This window comes from Chiroxiphia lanceolata, chromosome 8 (genome assembly GCF_009829145.1).
Source record: "Chiroxiphia lanceolata isolate bChiLan1 chromosome 8, bChiLan1.pri, whole genome shotgun sequence".
Classification (NCBI taxonomy): Eukaryota; Metazoa; Chordata; class Aves; order Passeriformes; family Pipridae; genus Chiroxiphia; species Chiroxiphia lanceolata.
In genome coordinates, this window is record NC_045644.1 from 13992828 (window position 1) to 14014492 (window position 21665).

Consider the following 21665-nt stretch of genomic DNA (forward strand, 5'->3'; position numbering starts at 1 on the left):
TAAAGTTTCACTACAACAAGGAAAGAAGAGGAGGGAGATGGATAAAATTAGAGTAAGGGACTGCCTTTTTTAATACTCCTCTCCTTATTTAGTATATGTTTGAAATAAGATTCCTCAGCATATATTTGTAACAAGACTCCTCAGTTAAAAATACTATATGTGCCATGTGGCTTTCAGCAGCAAAAAAAGAGGAGAGATCAAATACTGCATTGATTTCCTAATGCTCCTTTTTGTGTTATTTTTCTGTGGATGGGTTTTTTTTGCCCCGGTATATTTCAGTTTATTCTCTTACCAACAGGAAATTATAATTTAAAAGATTTGACTGCTCTAATTGCTAAGGTTGACTTGATTTTTTTTTCCTAATGATTTGAGAAAATCACAGTCTTCTCAAGTACACTCTAAAAACAGACACTGGAATTAAGGACTGTCAGATCTGAATACCAGTCTTAGGAAAATCTTTATTTTTGTGAAGGGGAAAAATAATGTGGGGGGAAAAGTGATATTAGGGAGCAATTTCTGGGAAGTATTATGAAATAATGTTTGCATTGGGAACCCAGCTACTTCCAGTTACCACAGTTCCTGTTCTTACTTTTTTACTCTCTGCATTGTGTTTTTTCAGGCAATTCTCCTTCCCCATAATTTCCAAAGAAGTTGTCATGGTAGAAGAGTGAAGCTCTGTCACTGTGCACAGTGTCCTTTCTTTCAGTTTTCTAATTGGTACACAGGCTCCTTCACTTTTAGGTATTCCACTTTCTGATACTGAAAAGCAAGTGAAATCTTGTCAGTTTGCAAGAAAAGGCAAAAATCAGCGCTCTGCATCCAGCAAACTGTACAGGCTGTTTGTGTGAGTTGTAAGCTCACACCCACTGTCAACTTTGCATTGCTTACTTTAGGTAGGTAGCAGTAAACAGATGTGCTAGAAAGGAAAGCTGCTGTGGATGAGGTTGGTTCCTTTGGGGTTTAGTTCTAGGCAGATCTCACCATCTTTGTTTCTTACAGAGGAAAATATTAGACAACCTTTACAGGCAGAACTGCAAGCCCCACTCATAATTATATTAGAAATATGGACTGGTTTAGATAGTACAAAAGGTCTGTGATTTAGAAAGCTAACCTCTTTCAGGCTGTAAAAAGCTATGTAGATATCATCTAACTCATCCAAAGCCCCTGATTTTTAAAGAGGAGTCAGGGGGAAAGAGGATACATCATTCCTACAAAATACGAAAGTTCAAAATACTACAGTAAGCAGTTTCAATTTTTTATAACTTTGCCACTGTTTAACCCTTGGAAGTAAAATTTTGTTTTGGCCTCAGTCTGATTGCCCTCCACTCCCTGCAGCCTGAGGCGGGAATAAAAGTTGGTATGTGGGAGGAAAAGTATTCACTTAGCAAACAGCTGTTCAATATTTTATTTTATTTGTATTTCTTGTTCTGTGCCCCAGGCTGTATTTATTGCATGCCTTTCAAGTCCTGGTCAGAATATGGAAATACAGACTTCCTCCTGGGGGTTTCCCCTGCAGTTTGAATGCTTCACAAACATTAATTAATCCTTCCAGTGTTTCTTGAGGCAAGCATCCCTTTTTTTGTAGAGAAGTTCAAAAGTTACTTTACCAACTGAGATCTAAAGAGGAAGTAGTTTATTTATAGTAAGCAACGAGGCCTCGCAGGAGGAATATCAGATTAGGAATTATGAATCTAGATTTTGAGATGTCTTTTGTCTTTGTCATATTCTGTTTTTTCATCTCAGTTCTTTGATCTGTAAAAGGATAATGCTGCTTAACATTTCCTCATTAGAGGTTTGGGAATCTGGAAACATGGTGTCAGTAGAAGCATGTTATGTACTTAAGCAGTATTTTTGTTTATATACACTTAATGTTGACTTGGGCTCTGTTGCTGTGGCATCTCTCTCCCCAGGTCCATCTACATTTTCAAAAAGCTGTATTAGACATGCATCTTGGGAAAGATGCACTTGCCAATGGCTGCAGTCAAATTGCAGTCAAATACAATCCTTATGGGAGGCAAGAGGAAAAGTGTAAGAAAAAGTGGACACTTATTAAGCCAAACATTCTTCGTGGTTTTTATAAAACACTGAAAGCTCTCAAAGCCTTTCGTTCTACTTTAATAAAACTCAAGACCCAGTAAATCATTTCACAGCTGCTTAAATCCGTTTGTCAGCTCCCAAAGACATTCCCTTGTGGGTGGAAACGAGGTGGTAAATTCTTGCCCAAAAGTAATCATACTGCAGGAGAATGACTGGAAAGATGCAATGTGTTGCAGAATCCAGTTTAAGTATGGAGCTACTACCGTGACTCTGTAATGGGATGTCCCAACATGGGGTATAATATCATAAATAGTGTAAATATGCCACTTGTGAATTAATAGGCAGCCTTGGGATTGTAAATCTTTACATATATGTTAAAATGAACATAGAGCTAATCTTAATTCTTTTTTTAACCTAATACAGTAATTTCATTCTAGCTCCTGGTTGGATTTTGCAACTCGATGTTTTTATCAGTGCTAGAATTTCTGGGTTATGGGTTGACTTTTTTTTTATCCTATTTTCAATTAATTTAATTTAAAACATTTCACATGTCTTTCCCATTCCATTGCCTATATTCTGCATTTTCTCTGTGCAGATTTCCTGCCTCTCTGTTTTCACCCCGACGCATGGTTCTCCCTGTTTTGGGGCCTTCATTTGAGAGCTGCTTTGAAACTGGAGGACAGCACACTGAGGGAAAGGTCATCCTCTGAGGTGTTTTTCTTCACCTTTTTTTATCTCCTTGAAGTTTTTCTCTGCCATCTTTCAGTATCAGGAGAGCTGTGTGTAGAGTGTTTCTACTTAGTGCCTTCTTCCTGAGGCTCAGTCAGCCTGGGGAACTGGGGCATAACTCTGCAACACCTGCGAGGCAGCTGCATAGGATCTCAGGAGAAAAGGGGCATCTTACCCACTCCGATGGGAACCTGCAGAGAGCCAGGAGTAAAAGTTTCCTGTAGCTCTACTGACAGTGCAGTCATCTGCTTTATGTAGGTACATGCTCACTTGCTGGACTCCCACCAGTTTTAATCACGAGTTCAATAACCGTCGCCTCTTCATCAAAATCCCTTTGAAATTCTTCTTGTATGAATGTAACTTTCTGAACTTCAGGACTGACATGAAAGGGAACCCCATAGAGCAGTATATCTACTTCTGTCTTGCTAGTGATGACCTGAGGCCGCCACAAAGGCTTTGATGCACAACCGGGTTCTCAGACAATGTTAGGTGTGCTCTGAGGAGGTTACAGCATGTTGGGTGTGATCTAAAGAGATTCTTACCCAGCTAAGACTCCTCTCTGGAGAGTGGTAGCTTTCATCTTTGAGGAAGCTACCCAGAATCCCTGTGCTGCAGGACATGCTGCTGCAGGGCATGGTGTATAAACAAGCCAGCCTAGATAAAGAAAATAGTTAAGTAACTAGAACCTATACAGAAAGAAATTTTCCTAGAACGCCTCCCTCTCTTTTACCCTACTCTGTAGCTTTCAAAGAGCCCCCAGTAAACACATTTTTAGAAACAAGCTCTCAAGAAATGAAGCGCACACCAGGCTGTGTTTAAGTAACAAAGTTCCCAGTGGTCCCAGCAGAGTGCTGGACTTGGTCCTATACCTGTACCCTTCCTAGAATACATATGCATTGTCCAGCACACTGAAAGCCTTCCTGAATACTGTTAGTGAAGCCAAAACCAATCCTCTTTGCATTACATGTTAGAAAGTTCTTATCTCTAGGTAAACTATCTATATTTTACTCAATCCAAGTATACATTTCTTTCTTTTCTCTGTGAGGGCTAGCAAACTGTCTACTAGCTGTTGAAACAACACCAACAACATTTTCTTTACAATTTCTCTCACTCTTTTTTTATTTTCTAAGCAAAACTTTGTTAAACTGGGCTGTAATTTGCAGACTCAATTTAATTTGATTTTTGTGTGTTTGAAAAGTAATAGCAAATCTCATATCTAAAGGTTTTTTAAGTTTTTTCTAGATGTATAATCAGTATTACTCTTCCCCAGAAATCCTTCTCTGCTTAATGCAGTAGTATTTATTATAGGTGAAACACTTTAAAGTTTGGAACATTCAGAGCTTTCACTTGAATTTAACTGCCCCCTTCTCATATGCACACTATGAGTCAACATGTGATATGTAATTTTGTTTCTTGGATAATGAAACGTGGTATCTGATCTGTAAAATGTAAGTACATTAACTTCTTTTGTTAATAATATTAAAACACAAGGAGGAAGTTTATTTAAAACAATAATTTTGTAAGTTCACCTTAAGGGTTTAATGCTAAACAGTTACTTATAAACTGTTACAGAATGTAATTCGTCTTTAAAGAGATTATAAAATCTTAGCTGTACTAATGAAATTAATACATACATTGAAGTACTAGTTCCTACAATATATCTTGTAGTTCCCATGAAGGTGTGGTAAGAGAAATGTGAATTTATACATTGCATAGATAAGTTATCAGTTGGAAAATGGGAGCAGTACTGTTGAGTTGGCAGTCTCATATCCTACAAAAATGTTTATTAGAATAAAACAGTTCTCATTGGAGAACTTGATGTCTTGCCCTCAATTTACTTCCAAATACGTAATTACCTTTATTTCTGAACATTTATCACCCTAGTAACCTCTTTGGATCAAGTGCTGGCATGTAGAATCCCTTCTAAGATGAAAAACCAGATCAACAGGCTTCAGATCCTGTCCTCGGGTGGAAACACATTTTCCTTCAGAGTTTTCTGATACTGAGCTAAAAATCTCTTCATCTTATGTGGGACCTCAGGTGACTCAAATTGTCTGGGGGTGAGACACTTGTCTCCATCTTCTTTCTCTCAAACTAAATTAGTGTTGACTGGCAGGACAGGTTTTGATCCTGATGGTCATAAGAGTTGATTTGGAGTGATACCAGGCTCCAGCTGGCACCTGTCTGACTTTTCCCTCTTTGCAGTCCCAAGAATGGCAGATACCCATTGCAATCTGTAATCAGATGACTGGTCAGTTAAAGACACAAGATACAAGCAACCATGTTGAAATCAGCCATGTAACTTTTTCTTATTGTGAAAACAGTAGACAATTGTCCCTGGAGACAATGGAGTTCATTGTTAAAACAGCTTGCTGCCCAGCAGATCACAGCCTGATCTTCCCAATCAGTGGTAAATGACTTGAAAGTAACTCCTCCAGCAAAAAGTGCAGGGACTCTAAGGTCATTTGTGTTACTCACATCTGGATCACATCTTCTTCTAACATCAAAACATCACATGAATGAAGAGCTTAAAGATTTGCCACAGATACTGTGAGGGTTTACCTGGAGACAGTGAAGGTATGAAAAGAGATATTCTCTATTCCCGGGTAATACATTTATTGGTGGAGACCGCGAGGCATATCCTGTGAAAACCAGCTACAGACATAACGAATATGGCCTCGTGGGCAGTCTGAAGTTACCTGTGAGTCTCCTGGAGGTGAGACCAATGGATAAAACCACACCAGAAATACTAGTGGTTCCTGTATGTCATGTGCAAACTTGGCTCTTTAGCACGTAGTGGAAAGCTGTAGGTTGTACATTTCATAAATCTCAGGTATGCTCAAGCTCAGTGGGACCTACCAACTGAAAATTGAACAGCTCTTCCAGTCATTCATGAGAGAGGAATGAAGCCTCCACATTTGTATATTTAACAGAGTGAAGTCCACAGTCCCATCAATGTTTCTCTACTCATTGAAAGTCAGTTGCTCAGTTTGCCATCACAAGTTACATCTGTGCCTTCTAAAAAGTATACTCTGAGCTATAAGAGGTTGAATTGTCCTCTTGCAGAACAAGACATTTTCCTGTTTGTTATACAAGAAAGGCTGGAAGGAGGATCCAGGGAACCACAGGCCTGTCAATCTGACCTTGGTGCCAGGGAAGGGTCATGGTGCAGATTGTCTTGAGTGCTATCATGGGTGGACACATACAGGACAACCAAGTGATCAGGCCCAGTCCGCATGGGTTTATGAAAGGCAAGTCTTGCTTGACCAACGTGATCCTCTGTGATGAGGGAAAGGCTGTGGGTTGGTCTACTAGACTTTAGTGAAGCCTTTGACAACCACTGCCCACAGCAGTCTCCTGGAGAAACTGGCTATGCCCAAAGAGTGGCTGGTGAATGGAATTGAATTCAGCTGGTGGCCAGTTACTGGTGGTGTTCCGCAGGGCTCAATATTGGGACCAGTTCTGTTTAGTATCTTTTATCGATGATCTGGATGAGGGACTGGAGTGCACCCTCAGAAAGTTCACAGACAACACTAACTTGGGTGTAGTGCTGATCTGCTGCAGGGTAGGAAGGCTCGGCGAGGGGTGGGGACAGGTGGGATTGATGGGCCGAGGCCAGTGTATGAGGTTCAATAAAGTGAAGTGCCAGGTCCTGCACTTGGGTCACAGCAACCCCCTGCAGCACCACAGGCTGGGGGAAAAGTGGCTGGAAAAGTGGCCCAGCAAAAAAAGGACCTGGGGGTACTGGTTGACACTGACTGAATTGACCCAGTGTGTGCCCAGGTGGGCAAGGAGGCCAATGGCGTCCTGACTTGTATTAGAAATGGTTAAGCCAACAGGACCAGGGCAGTGATTGTCCCCGTGTACCTGGCACTGGTGAGGCTGCACTTCACATCCCATGTTCATTTTCGGGCCCCTCCGTACAAGAAGGACATTGAGGTGCTGGAGCAAGTCCAGAGAAGGGCAGCAAAGCTGATGAAGGATCTGGAGCACAAGTCATACATATATGAGGAGCATCTGAGGGAGCTGGGGGTGTTTAGCCTGGAGGAGGTTCAAGGGGAGACTTTATTGCTCTCTACAACTACCTGAAATGAGGTTGTAGTGAGGTGGGTGTCAGCCTCTTCTCCAAGTAACAAGCGATAGGACAAGAGGAAGTAACATCAAGTTGTGCCAGGGAAGGTTTACATTGGTTATTAGGAGAATTTCTTTCGCCAAAGGGTTAGGGAGCATTGGGACAGGCTGCCCAGGAAAGTTGAGTACAGACCTGGGAGGTATTTAAAAGGTGTGTACATGTCGCATTTAGGGACATGGTTTAGTGTGGACTTGGGCAATGTTAGGTTAACAGTAGGACTGGATGATCTTGGAGGGCTTTTCTAATCTTAATGATTCTACCGGTCTGGGACTTCACAGGTTCCTCAGAGGTTCCAGTCTCTTGTCTTGCAGATACTATTTGTCCCTTTAGTGAGCTTATGGATGTTTCATCTTACAACCAGTTAGGGGCTGATCTGCAGTCTTTTTTTCCACTCTATTTCCATTAGCAGATGTTTCCAGAACCAAATTATTCTAATGACTGGAAATCCTCTCCCCAGTTTCCAAGCTAGTTTATTCATAGAGAGATTATACCACTGGTTCTTGAGTTGTTTATTCCTTTTGTTTCAGTAGTTCTTGTTCCCTTTTTGATGTTTATCCCCATATATTTTAGAGAGCTGTCATATCCTCTTTGTTTTATTAGGACAAATTAAATTGTCCTTGAGGAGTGGCATAATTTAAGAAATAGAAGAAAAACTGTGAAGATGTTTGAGCATTTGTGGTTGAGGAGTTTGTTTTCTAGGAGGATTTATTCATGTTACTTTTCTGATCACTCTCTCTTAGACGGAAATTGTCAAATATTGCCTTAAACTGTACTTCAGCTACTGACAGTCTTACATACATGTAAAGATCTAATTCTTCTGACTGATGCAAAGCTTATGGTTTAATTGTTATTTAAAGTAGTGACACAACCTGCATTTTTTCTGAAAAGAAGAGGAAGCTTGGGCAAATCACTGCATCCTCCAACTTGTTATGGTCAGGTATCATGGTCCCTTAGTTCTCCTGGAACATTGTTCTGCCCTTTACAGTACTCAGCAATACTACTGTTTGACTGGAATACGGAATCACCAGTAGTCACTGCCACTAATTGGCAGATTATAGAATTTATAGTTTTCTCGGAGGGAACCTGGAATAGGAAATAACTCATGTTGTGCAGTAAAAGCAACTGTTCCATATTTTCCTTCATGTATATTTAACACAATCTGTAATTTACAAAATAGATTTGAATTAGTCCTGCCTGTGGAAGCTCATACCTAAGATACTTCAGCAAGGCAGGCAGGCAGTCCCTTGTTGCTTGTAACCGATGGCTTAGTTAAGGCGGCAGCTTGGTGGGAGACAGCAGTACTCACTGTAGACGGTGCTGAGCCTTACTGTTGAGGAAAATTAAAATGAGCAACCAAGTAGTTGCTCTCACGGTCCTGAAAGTAGTATTCAAAGTAGCAGCAATTACTTATTTTACTATAATGGTGAATCTTGACAGGCCAGTAGTCCTTATCTGTTCAGCTCAGGTAGCCAGGCTGTATGGGTCCTATGTCCAACAGGCAAACTTGCCTTTATAGTGCCCTGAATTGTGAAATATGATAGGTCTGTCCTATACAGTGTGCACAGGTTCAGATTTAACTGTCTTCTCATAGCCTTAAAGTGTGAGAAACTCCTGTTGCTCTCAGCACAAAATGAAACCCTTATAACAGTGACAACAAACTGAGAATTAGTTAAAATACATGATGATTAAAATATTTCAACGGCGTTTATTCTGACCCCCTTCTATCAACATTAAAGAATAGCTTTTGTGTTTAGACTAACATTCATTTAGAAGAAAATAAAAGTGAAAAACACTTAACTATACTACAAAAAATTAGATTGTTAATTAACTAAGACTTGTAATTTCTCAGCAAAGAGAACTCTGACAAGTAAACCTTCCTTATAGGTATTGATTGTAGGTCATAAAAATGTTGCTTAATTATGCCGATTATGTGCATTTGTTGTTTTCTTTCAAGTCACCTCGATTTACAAAATTGTGTGAACTACAGAGCTGAATCAGGTTGTTCTCCTGCCATGTTATTTAGATCTGTCAGCCCTGTTCAGTGGCATAATTTGTAATCTCAAACAGTTCGGAGGTGGGTTGTAATGGGGGTATTTCAAGATTTGATTAGGAGATTACAGATGATTGGACTTCACAGTCAATTAATTCATTGTTTGAGACCTGAGTTTTGAGACTGGTTCAGTCACAAGTGAAGATAAGTTTGGAATTTAATGATTTGTGGAGAGAATCAGATGAAGTTCTTAAAAACACATGCATCATAACAATATTGACAGTTTTGAAAAAATTTTGAATATGTGAGTGAAGATTGGATATCTGAACAGGTCCCTTGAATACTGCAACGCTCTCAAATTGTCAAGCCAGAGCAGTTCTATCTGCAGTACTTGAAGAACCTGGTATTTGGTTGCTGCAACAAGTGATACAATAGCAAAGGTTTGTGAACCCTAGAGTTGGAAAGTCTTATAAAAAATTCTCTATACAGCATCTTTTAAAAATAGTTTCAGATTTTGCTTATGATAAATGAACTGCATCAACATCAGATAACTATAACGTGGCTTAAGTTATAGTTATTCAGAAAAAGTTATAGTTATTCAGAAAAATCTGAATGACCTTTTCTTTCCAAAAGCTTGGCAAGTTATATATGAGCTTTGACATGATTTGGAAACACTTAGGTTGGAAAAGACCTCAGGAGGTTCAACTTCTGCTCAGAACAGGGTCAGTATTGAATTCATTAGTTCCAGTAAGCTCCACTGCTAGACTACCTGCTTTGGCCGGAGTTTTACATATACAGAACATCTACCTTACAATTTTAGGTCTCCGAATACACCCAGAAACTAAGCCACCACTTAGAGTATGTAATCTTTGCATGAGAAGGGCTACATTTCGCCTAGCTGATGCCTTCCTTTCTCTCCTAAGATAACACCAAGGACCTCATCAAGTTACACAGTGTGGAAGTAACAAAGACACAAAAACAAGGCTGCAAGGCTGTTTCCCTAAAAGAGGATGGGAGATATATTGCTTCTAATATACAAAAGTGATCAGAGATCTCAAAAGTTTACTATTTGGGCATGCGTGGGGGGGAAACTGCTGATGACGTCTTACTGCAGTTCGGTCAGCACAACTTCTTACCTCTCTCTCACTGGATCCAAGCCACAGCTATGTGGAGGTGTGGGGAGAACAGGTGGACTGCAGTGTCAGCCTGAGAGGCACGCAACTGAAGGCTGCCAGCATCACTAACAATCTGCAACTGCAGAGGTGTTGCTTTCTCTTCAGATGTCCTTTCATTGCTGCTGGACAGGTCAATACCAGACTGTAATCCTCTTACACCACATGCGAGAGAGTGTGGAAGAGGGAAGTTGTTGCCAGCACTTTTCCTCCACGTCCCTCTTAAGGGGATAAGAGGAATGGCCTTGGATGCCATCTATATGGCAGGAGGAGGGTCTGTGTGTCAGGATTTGGGTGCAGCAGCAGGACTGTGTACAGAGTTCGGGCCCAAAATGGCAAGGACAGCTGTCAGATGGACTGAGGGACATCGGCGAGCGATGTTGGGAAGTTTGGTCAGGTGCTTCTGTCATCTACTCGGGTCTGGTTACTTCTAGTCTTTCTTACTGGACTTGTGAGAGCCATAAAACGTAGCTGTGGATAGCCTAGCACATCCTATTGTATTTCCTCATCTCTGTCACATGCTAATATTAAAATCACAACTTCTGAAGTCAGGCAGTGTTCAGAAGTCCCCTGGTGGTTACACACGTCAAAATTGCTGTGATGAGTAAAGGAACTTGAAATAAAGCACAACCCTCCCTAGGGTGCTTATCTTCGGGAGGGAGCGATGTTACTGACATGTCTTATAGATTTGGAGTGATATCTGGGTCCTATGTCTCAGTGTGAGAAGACTTCAGGTGAAATTTTTTCTTAACAACATTCAACTTTTGATTCAGCTTTGGAAAGCTGTGGAAACACTTAGTACAGCTGTATTTTTTCTAATTGGCTAAGTCGAGACCATGCCTTTAGTAACAAGTCTGGTTTGTTTTGGTTTTAAGTGACAGATTTGTTTGCTGGTGCTTGAGGTGAAGTTTACACTTATGTGATGTGGTGTCACCTTGTGACATTGCCCTACTCAAGCACTTTGGTGCAGAGGCCTCCAAAGCCATTCCCAGCATCAAGCAGTGCTTTGTCTCTGTGTGAAGTGTGTTAGGATACATCTATTAACTGATAGGCTTGTGAAATGGAGTGGACTTGCCTATGGCAGCACAGGAAGGCAGAGAGTTAGGAGTAAAACTTGAAAGACTTGGCTCCCATCTTCCTTTCTCATTTTTGCATTGTACTTCCAGCTTTCAGTTTATCAAGAATTAATAAGTAATAACCTATGATTAAAAAGAGCTGACACTTTTTCTGGCATGAGATGTTTCTCTGTCTTCAGTGTTGTGCAGAACTCAGCAGAGTTACACCTTTTCAGTTCTACTAAGCGGCGTTACTCAATATTTAATGCTTAAATAGAAACACGTAATTCACAACTGCAGTCAAATGTTGTTGGGATGTTTGTCAGCTGAAAGGCGGGGGTGAAGTAGCAAGACTTCTTTATACCATGAAAATTGAAAATTTTCAACAACTTTTTCATTTAATTTCTTGCTACATCTCACATTGTACGCACAGCTGACATGATAATGCTTCAGCTTGTCCTAAATTACATTTTAAAATAGAATCAGTTAATTATAGCAATCTCAGTATTTTAATCGGTTATACAGGGAATTTCTCATGACACTTGGTTCTCTTGAATTTCAGATAAACTAGTGGATGTGTTCTTAATTCCTCATGTGACTACAAAACGTAAATTAAATAAAAGTTACTAACAACACCGTTCAGTACTGCCTTGGGTGAGGTCAGGTAGTCACAGCTTGGCATCTATGGCTCTTCTGTTTGGAGAGTGCTAGAGGGAGCTCTAACCCCTCGATCGGAGAAACAGGCTGTCAGTGGTGCATCTGAGAGTTTGGTCTGTGGTAGGAAGCGTTTGACTTCTCTTGACGTTTAATTTTGTTTTGTTGCAGAAGGTTACATATAGTTTTTCCAGGTGTGATCCCAATTGCTCTTACTAGATGAGAAAATGCAAGTAATGTGTTTGCAAGTATACTATTATTAGATTTAATACAGGCTATTGTGAGCTACCTGAAAATACAGAAAACAAGTGAGAAGTATCACAGAGGTGTTCAACAAATAGCATTCAATGATAAGTTGAATAGTCCTTTCCTTTCTCGAAGGAGGACAATTCTCACAATAGAAGACCTAATGATATTTGAAAGGGAATACATTTAAAACTGTTGGAAGGAGAAGCTGCTTTACTCACCACGTAATTGGTTCTTATGTTTAGCCAATTATTATAGTGGAAGTTATAGAAAGGTTTGGTGATTATTAGATAAATTTACAATGAGATGCATCAGTGCATGAGGAGGGAGAAATTTCTCATATCATGTCCTCCACATTGATTACATTCTTGATATGATGGGAAAGTAACTCTCAGAAATGGGATGAAAAGAAAGAAAAGAAAACTTGGCTTGTATTTGTAGAAAGGGAAATGTGGGTGAGTTGATACTATTTGCACTGTTTATTAATAAACTCACTAAAAGGAATAGCAGAATCATGCCTTTGAGTGAAAGAACAATATTTGGAAAATACAGCATGTTGAAGGACCAAGTGAGTTTAGCAGTCCTGTTTTGCCCCAGTTTACTGGGGGTTTTATATTGCTTATATGCTATATTCAAACAATTCCACTTTTATTGAGTCTACTATAGAAAGAGGAATACTGGAAAGCTCCCTCCCTTATGTAGTTTGAGGGATTTTTTTGAAATATTATTGGCAGTGTAACACTGAACCAAGGAGGAATACCCGGTGCGGTAGTCTGTGACTTGGGCTTCCAAATTGTGCAGTTTGAGTGTCAGCTGATAGGGACAAAGTCTGCTCAGCTGTCAATCTGAATATGCCTTCCTGAAGCACTGTTATGGTTAGAGCTGGTCACTTGTTGCAGAGGATACTATTTTCTGCCTTACCTCTGTTATGTACTTTCACATTATCAACAGTGTTTGGCCTATCCCAACATAATGCAATTTCTGAAGATAGAGAATTCATTAAAGAATGTCCTTACCTTGTACTTTTGGAATCTGTTCCTCAGGTCATGAATCTCTTGCCAGACACCAATGAAAGAATGGACCAACACAATCTTAAGATATAAAGTCATCGAAACTTTAGGTAGCACGGACTTCTGGAGGTCTTCAGTCCTCCTGCCTACTCAGTGGAGGATTACCTTCACAACCATTCCATTTTGCTCAGAATCTTGCCCACTCGTATTTTGAAAGTCTTCCTTTTAATGTCCAGAGTTTGCTTACTATAGCTTGTTCCTGTTGCCCCTGTTCCTGTTGTTACACACTTTTCTGAAAAAATTCTGTCTCACTTTCCTCTGTAACCTCCCTTAGGCTAGTAGATAGCCCCCAGTCTTCTCCAGGCCAAACACATCCAACTTCTTTAGCAATCTTAGGGGTCTTCAATGGGAAGCAACCCAGTTTGCCAGTAATGTAACATTTGACTGAAAGGTTGGCAGAACAACTCATCTTGACAAGACAATGCTCATTAGTGAGTGAGGGTTATTGGATAATCTTGTAGGTGTTACAGGAGGCTACAGGGTGAACTCTGTCAAAGATTTTGTATGCAGCCCACTGACCAGCTTTGACTTAACACTGTACAAGAATATTTAATGGATTTGTCCTATTTCAGCTATCTCTGTGGTGGCTGCTAACAGCAGTAATATTGGTATCAGCCAGTGTGAGCTGATGAGATGTCCTCTTACTAGATCTAGCTGTACTGGTGGAAAAGAATACCACTCAGCCTTTGCCTGGCTGCTGCAGGTTGCTGCCCTCCAGGATCTGTCAGCAAAACTGCAAACCTGCTTTCAGTTAAGATGAGATGTTTTAGAGTAGACAGTTTAAATAGCAGGTCTTTGCTAACAAGCTTATTTTGACTGAAATAGGTTAGGGAGTGCTCATGTAGCCAACTCTGCTGGCAGATCCAAGGAGTACATTTGCAATGAGAGCAAGCCACATACATGAATCTTGAGGTTCTTCAGAATGCTGCTGGGTTTTGTTTGTTGCATCTCTCCAGTATCCCTGGAATATGTAATACTCCTGTAGCTGGGAAATGGTGTATGATATCCAGCATATATATTCACAACTTCCAGTTCTGAATCACTCATGTTGCCTTAGCCAGGTAGTTTGATGTGCTTGTGCCCTCTGTTGTTGGTAGCAAAATGCATCTCCAAGGAAAAAACTCATAGAAAATAATACTGGGTAAACTGTCTTGGAGGGCTTGTATTTCCTGATGACAAAAGCTTTACACAGGCAGAACCAAGTGATTTGAAAATCTCAATAGTGTTATTGAGAGCATATAACAGGTCTTTTCGGTCATTCTTTCCATCTATTTGTGTGTTGTTCCCAGTGGTACTAGTCTTCACTGTTCAGCCATGTTTTGAATCACTTGAGTCCACTACCTGTTCCTGGCTGCTTTTCTCTCTGAATTAAGGGAACACTTGAAGCAAGAAGAAAATCAACAGTAAGACCCATAAAGAGTAACTTCACTCAGGCAGTAGATCATGCTTGAATGTTTTAAAAGCAGAAGCAACTGTTCCAGAAAACTATGAAACTGCTGCTTAGAGCATAGCTTACTTACACCTTTCCCTGCCGTAAATGAGCCCTTTGCTGCTACTGGCCATTACCTGATGATTTTAGTAGACTGGTTCTCCAAGTTATAATGTGCATATTCCTTCCCTCCATTAACAGCAATAACACATAATCGTCCCAGCAGTTCAACTCTGGTTCTGGTAGCCATTCCGAGGAAGAAGGCATTTCCCTTAGTGGTTTCCACTGGAAGTGATTTGTTGTTACTGGAGGATCTGCTTTGAAATTTGTATATGATCATTTCACAGCCAGTAAAAGGTATGCTCTGAAATGTAGCTCTTTAAGAGTGATGGTGTTTGCCCTACCCCCCCCCCCATATGTCTAGATATGCATTTGGTCAGGGATCGTAGTTTGGGGAAGTAACATATGCCAGTGCTGTGCTGATGCAAGCAGATTTCTCATCAGTGCTTGTTATTTGCAAAGACAACGTGGAGATAAGGGAGGAGGAGGAGAGGGACTCCCAATTCACATCCATTGCTGACATCAGAGAAATTTTATTTTGGAGCTTTTTGTCAACACTTAAAATCTAGGTGGGAGACCTATATCAAAGGAAAGTTTACAGTAAGAGCTATGAGATTCCAGACAATTAAACTTTATTAGTTTGTCTGAAACATTAAGTATTAGCTTAAAAGAATAGTTTTTTAATCTCCTCTCCCTGTTGCTGTTTACTGTGTAGCAGTGTGGGAGAGCAGCAGCTTCTCCAGCAAGGTATTATTGCTGCTCTTTGAATAGCCCATGTGCAAGTGCCCATAGCTCAGTCCTCTCTCCCCAGTGCCTAGAGAGACTCAGCATGTTACTTCTCTGGTCTCTGCAGCTTTTTCTGGCCCTAAACAAAGCCAGCTTTCTCCCTTTCTTCTGTATCTGAGGTAATATCTATCCTTAGCCAGGTGCCCTCCAGGCTGACACCGTATCATAGGTACTTAGATGGTACCTCTGAAAACTATTGCCCTCCCAGGATTTCAGGAAGTGCAGCAGGTTGGCCTGCTGTGTCCAGCACAATTCCAGTGATCTTTTATCTAGATGTATCCTTTCTTATCAAAGTTTTTCTACAGTGTGATTAGAAACCACATGTGGACAAGCAACCTAAAGCCCCAGACAGGCGAAATGGCTAGTTCTTTGGGCACTGTTAATTTTAGTATGTGTATTTTGAATTTTCTCTTGGAAACAAACAGTAAAGATGCTGTGGTTTCTTTCATGGTTCTTTCTTTTTGACTCTCAGATGTGATTGATGATCATCTACTTCTGGGTTATGTTCGTTTTGCAATGTTTCAGTGAGCTTTGCAGCGTGGAAAGTAATTCAGTACTGAGCGAGTAAGTCCAAATATGTGCTAAACCCATGGTTAACCTCACAGAGGCTGTTATGTGGGATGAAGGCGGGCAGAAATGGGTAGATTCTAAACTGAGCTTTTAAAATAAAAGTAAATGGAGTGAGTTGTTTAATGACTTAGCATAGTAGCCTTGCTGTCAACTCAAACACTGGAAAAACAGATTCATCCTGCAAAGGAGAAGAATGAGGAGCTGGCTGCCCTATTCATGTCTCAGGTGCTACAACTCATGAGATCCTGCTCTTCATGGTGAGACAACCCCTCACCACCCCCAGTTCTCAAAGCAAAGGAGTTCTTTTATAGGAAGCTGCCAGTGAGGAGCTGCAAAGAACTTCTTTCCTCTTTGCTTAGTCTTGGCAGTCTGGGAACCAGTTCTGCAGCATTTGGTAATTACAAGCCTAAAAAAGAAGGAGCCAACCATATAAATTGAATCCGTATCCTCTTAATTATGCTCTTACTGCCTTTAGGCCATGCAAACAACACCCTTCCAACAGGATTTTCAAATAACTAGCTCTGCCCTTTAGCATGGAAGCCTGGCATACATTCTCAGCTCCGTTTCACCATTTTTGTTATGTTGCTAAGTCAGTGGTATTGAGTAGTAATTCATCATGGGCAGTAGCAAGCAGTCCCATGGCCATGCAGTAACTTTGAAAAAACCAACCAAGCTGAGGTTCTCTGGCTAAGAGCAGCTTTATGGGCTGCTCTGCAGGCTTTTACGGGCATCAAACCGAATCATCTCATGGCCGCACTGGTACTTTTAAATCCCTCTGCTTTTCCCACGTGCTTCTAACATGCTCCAGAATTCCCAAGCTTTTGCTGCTGGTGAAACTAGTTTCATGTTTGAATGTGTTGTGGGCATTTTTTATGTGGTCCATCTTGAAGAATATTGAGGATATAGAGACAAGTGTGGCTTTGCTTTCGTTGTGAAGTTTCCATCTTCCCCCCTTGCCCCAGACCCTGGACATACATACACCTCCATGGTTCCTTTCTTTGTCATCCCATTGCTTGGGTTTTTTCCCCAGTGTCTTTTATCTTTTGAGTAAAGTTTGAACAGTACGCAGAAAGTTAACTGCCTGGAGTCTTTTAAATATAAGTAACACGCACCCAGTAATAAGCTGTCGGTTGTTTTTTTGCTGCCTGCAAAGAAACATAAACACAGCGCTCATTTCTGGCAGGTTTTTACTGTCAGAGTTTCTCCTATTATATTTATCTTACAATTTGCCAGGGGGTGAAGTTATTAAGTTTTAGCAGCAGCCATCGATCAAGTTCACAAGTTAACACGATAAAGGCTCTGTGCCGCTCCGATCCGGGAAAATGATGATCCTCACTCGGTAATTAACTAAATGAGAAAGTTAAATCTTACTTGAGAGCTGGGAGAGATGAAAGAGAGGTGTTTGTCAGTTTCTCAGTGGAAATTAGAAGCAGTTTTCTGCAATTCCCTAAGCTGCTGCTCTGTCATATTTTACATAAGCACTGGGAAAACGTCTTGTAATTAGTGCTGTCATGGAGGATTTTTTTTGCTGAAGGATGTTGGAATAATTCATTAGATTATCAAGAAAGGCTTGTGTCCTGAAATGATTAGCACAGTGAAATTTAAACCATTAACGATAACAAGTTTAGAGCTTGCTGCAGTGCAGAGGCACCCGGGGTATGTCTGTGCCTATTTCAATCATTTCTTATAATTAAACATTATGTCCTCTTTTTTCCTCCCCTTCACTAAGACCCATCCAAATTCCTGTTAAGGTGGCTCTGTCTAGATCAGTGACTTAACCACAATGGGTGGTGCAAACAGTTGGAGGTAAAATGCTGCAGTTGCAGAGCAGTAGTGGAGGACATCTCTCTGTGTCAGAGCCTGTAGTCCCAGTGAGTCCCGGAAGGAGGGGAGAAGCACACTATGGCCTTTCGGTACTGGAACGTGGAAGGGAGGATCCTTCCTTTTGTCTAGGGAGAAATTGAAATTTGCAGTAGTGTCTAATCTCTCAGTCTTTTCAGAGCTTCAGCATGAAGATGTCTTGAAGGTTCAGAAGATCCCAAACTGTACAGTGGTCATTTAAGCCATTCTTGATATTCTAGGAGACAACTTCTCTCTCTTTTTTTTTTTTTTTTTTAAGGGTTGTCTTCTTACCTTAAGAAACATGTAACCTAAATTCATCTACCCTTTGGAAAGTGCCTGAACAAAGTCCTCTTCTATGATTAGAGGATACGATGGAGTTTTTTAAAAAATATATAAAAGTTGTGACCACTCATATGGGTGGGTAAACACTATTGCTATACTACAATCAGAGAACTGTGCTTGTGTTTGTTTTTCTGTGCTTTAGGAGGCTCCTTCGTCCCCTCTACTGAACAAAAACAAAAGTAACCTTTGTTGTCATATATGGGTTACAGCTGAGATATACCATAAGCTGTTTCATTTTATATGCATAACACTAGATTTTTCCGGTCTTTATGTATCTGTGTTGAAATATTACACCTTCCTATAGTTGCAAGCCATTATTTAGATTAAAGTCCTTTCATATATTAGTCCTCTTCTACTTCACTGGGCATACAAATGTGCTTTGTGTTAAATGTAGCCATTTGGAGAAACGGTCTTGTAATTACGGACTGCAGTGGAGCATAGTACGTAGATCCCTGAGCTAGTACCAACCTGAGGCACTCAATCCCCTGGGTTTCCTGGCACAGCTTATGAGCTCAGGATCACGGTTGTAGGAGGACATCTCTACTGTTGCTGCAGATGAGTCATGGTGTCCAGAGCCAGCTGGGGTACCTCTCAACCCTCACGTACAGGGCTTTGTGAAAAGGGAGTCAGTAAAGCTTAATCTGTTCCAAATTAGTAGTTTGCTCTGCTATACACAAATTTCCTCCCAGATGATGGACTACCAGTGGTTATTCTTCTTTGCCACATTTGGAAGTGAAGCTTATAAAAATCATGACTGTATATAGTGCATTTGGATGGATATTTACCCTAGCAGTATGGATGGCACATGGAACAGGTTTTTGTTTTTCAGGTGAGGCCTGATTATTGTACCAGGAGAGGCTGTAGACAATTTAATAATACAGATGCTTGATGTCATTGTTTTTGTTGATGCTTTTTTTTTTGCTAACAGGCCTTTTTCACTGAACTGCCAGTGGATTTTCAGGAATCTTCAAATTGAAATTCTGGAATTTTGTTCTAAATTGTAGTTTGAGTGATTTGGGAGCCCTGTCAGTTTATCTGTCTCTACTCTGCGGAACTGGTGTGTTTCATGGCATGCCCTGTCCTCTTGGTCCCATGCTTGCATAGACCACAGGACCTGCTGGGCATACTGTGGCTGCCTCTGAGCTCGTCCTCACTCCTTTAGGTGAGAAGCCAGAGCAGGCAAGGATGCAGGTCTCAAGTTGCATTGTAATAATGCATCTAAAGTATCAACCTAAAACATACAGTGTTCCCATGTCTACCAGTTCGGACATAAACACTGTATTAATGTGTTCTTCTCAGCAGAACCACATTATAAACCTGGAGTTTCACTTCCAGAGCTGTTAAAAAAGTGTTGGTCAATGGACTCCTCCTGTTACTCATTATTCCTATCAAAGAAGCCTGAGTTCACTTGGGATCCATCTATCTGTACACACATAAGCCATCACTTGTTTCTGCAGATGTTCCAACTTCTGTTTGATACTCCAAACCAGTGTTTTAGAGGTGTAACTGGGAAGCTGAAGGCTGCTGGGAGAGAGGAGCTCAGAAGGCAAGGAAAGGCCAGAACGTGGTGCCACCCTAGGAAAGGAGGTGCACCTCTGTGGCCTTTGCACATCAGTTGTCTACTCTGCTCAGGCTCAGCGTGTTAGTCAGACTTCACAGTCTCTCAAATTAAAAGGCAGACGTATATAGGTCTGACGTATATAGCACTGATGATGTGATCACAATGTTCTGTGTTCTCAAAGAAACTTAAATCATAATCCAGAAACTGAAAAAAATCCTTGCTAAAAATCACAGCTAATTACTGTCTTTTTCTATCAGAGAAGGGTCTGTCCAGCTCTGCTGGAAATGTCAAAAAGATTATTTAGGTGCATTTTCTCTAGAAAATGAAATATATATGGTTGAGTAGATTTTCAAATTATGAGGTTTTCGGTGTTCCAAAGTCAGGATTGCAGTTGGGCTTGAGAAGTGTTGAAGTTCAGGAGTTGTTTACTCCCGAGAAATGAGAAATTCCTGCGTTCCCAACCCAGTACTGGTAGCTAGATTTTGTGGTCTCTAAATAGCCTGCTGCTTTGGCACTTACTGAAAAGAGGCTTTTTTTGTTGTTTTTTTCTTTTCCTGTAAAATCAGTTAATCCTTGCATTTCATTTAATTCATTAGATATCTTTGCAGAGAGATTTAGGGACTCATTTTTCCTTTAAATTTAATGAAGTCTCCTGGTGAGGTTGATGCTTGGAATTATCATTGTAGAACAGAAACATAGCATCCCTACATCAGTGTTTTATATGTTCTGATATCTGCAATTTATTTTTAATTATTTGATAATTAATAAAGAACCTCTAAATTTATTTTGTCAATAAAAATGATGTAATATTATTGACTGTTTTTATAATGCTGTCTGGTGTTAAACTGTTGCAATGAAAGAGAAAAAAATCTCATGTTTTCAGCATTTAATAAAAACTATTTGACCGATATAGCAAAAATTCATTTCCCAGCAAACAGTTAATCTTACTTGGACAAAAGATATCCTTGCAATGCAAAATGTGCACTTTTCTTCCAGTTAAATCATTTAGAAAGCAGAATTATGTCTTGCTATCAAGTTGTAAATTGAAACGTCAGTGTTTTGTTTTGTCCCTGAAACTCTTCTTTGAGCTGACTCCTTCTGACAAGATATTAACAGTGCTCAGAAAGCTGAAAATATTTTATTCTATGAAAGAAGTATATACCAAATAACAGGGTGTATTTTTGATGGCTTTGCTCTCGAGGTGTAATTCAATTTTTTTCTCATCCATTTCACACATTCCCTATGAATTTTAGCAGCAATCCATTCTTTAGGGGAAAAAAAACCAAACCAGAATACAAATACAGTTTTCTGTTGGTGCTTTGAAGTAACACTAAATGTAGATTAGGAATCCAAATATGTTTTACTGTCTACATGATAAATAAAATTGTGTTTATGTTAAGCTGCCGCTCGGGGTTTCCCATCTAACCAGAGTCCTTTGTGTGCAGCTCTGGCATGAGCCGGTGCATTGTCCTGCGGGGGCCTCGGCTCACCACGGCTGCGCTCCAGCTGACAGCACCAAATGGGAAACGTGGTCCTGGCCAGCTTTGTGTATCAGAGTGCTTTTTTCCTTCTGTTGTCTTCCCCCTGAAATACTGTAAAACTGCTTGAGTTTCTTTTCATATATGTGATTTGGGTTGTTTCTCTCCTCCCTGTTTACAGACTAAACTTGCCAATGGCACTTCCAGTATGATTGTGCCCAAGCAAAGAAAGTTGTCTGCAAGCTATGAGAAGGAGAAGGAACTCTGCGTGAAGTATTTTGAACAGTGGTCCGAGTCTGACCAGGTGGAGTTTGTGGAGCACCTCATCTCCCAGATGTGTCACTACCAGCATGGACATATAAACTCATACCTCAAACCCATGTTACAGCGGGACTTCATCACTGCACTGCCAGGTATTTCTGCAGGCACAGGGAACTTGCTCTTTGTCTTTCAAAAAACTATTCCACTCTGGCCTACCCTGCTGGAGAGGTCTCCACTAGGGTCAGTTTGCA

The 21665-nt window shown here is 40.5% G+C and overlaps 1 protein-coding gene across 5 annotated transcripts in view; it reads left to right on the forward strand.

The window, feature by feature from the left end:
* Positions 1–21665, forward strand: part of BTRC (beta-transducin repeat containing E3 ubiquitin protein ligase) — a 121785-nt gene that overhangs the window by 71240 nt on the left and 28880 nt on the right. For all 5 annotated transcript variants that reach the window (XM_032694598.1, XM_032694595.1, XM_032694594.1 and 2 more), the window contains one exon: positions 21335–21566. In XM_032694598.1, coding sequence (XP_032550489.1) covers positions 21335–21566 — 232 coding nt within the window. The remainder of the gene's footprint in view (positions 1–21334; positions 21567–21665) is intronic.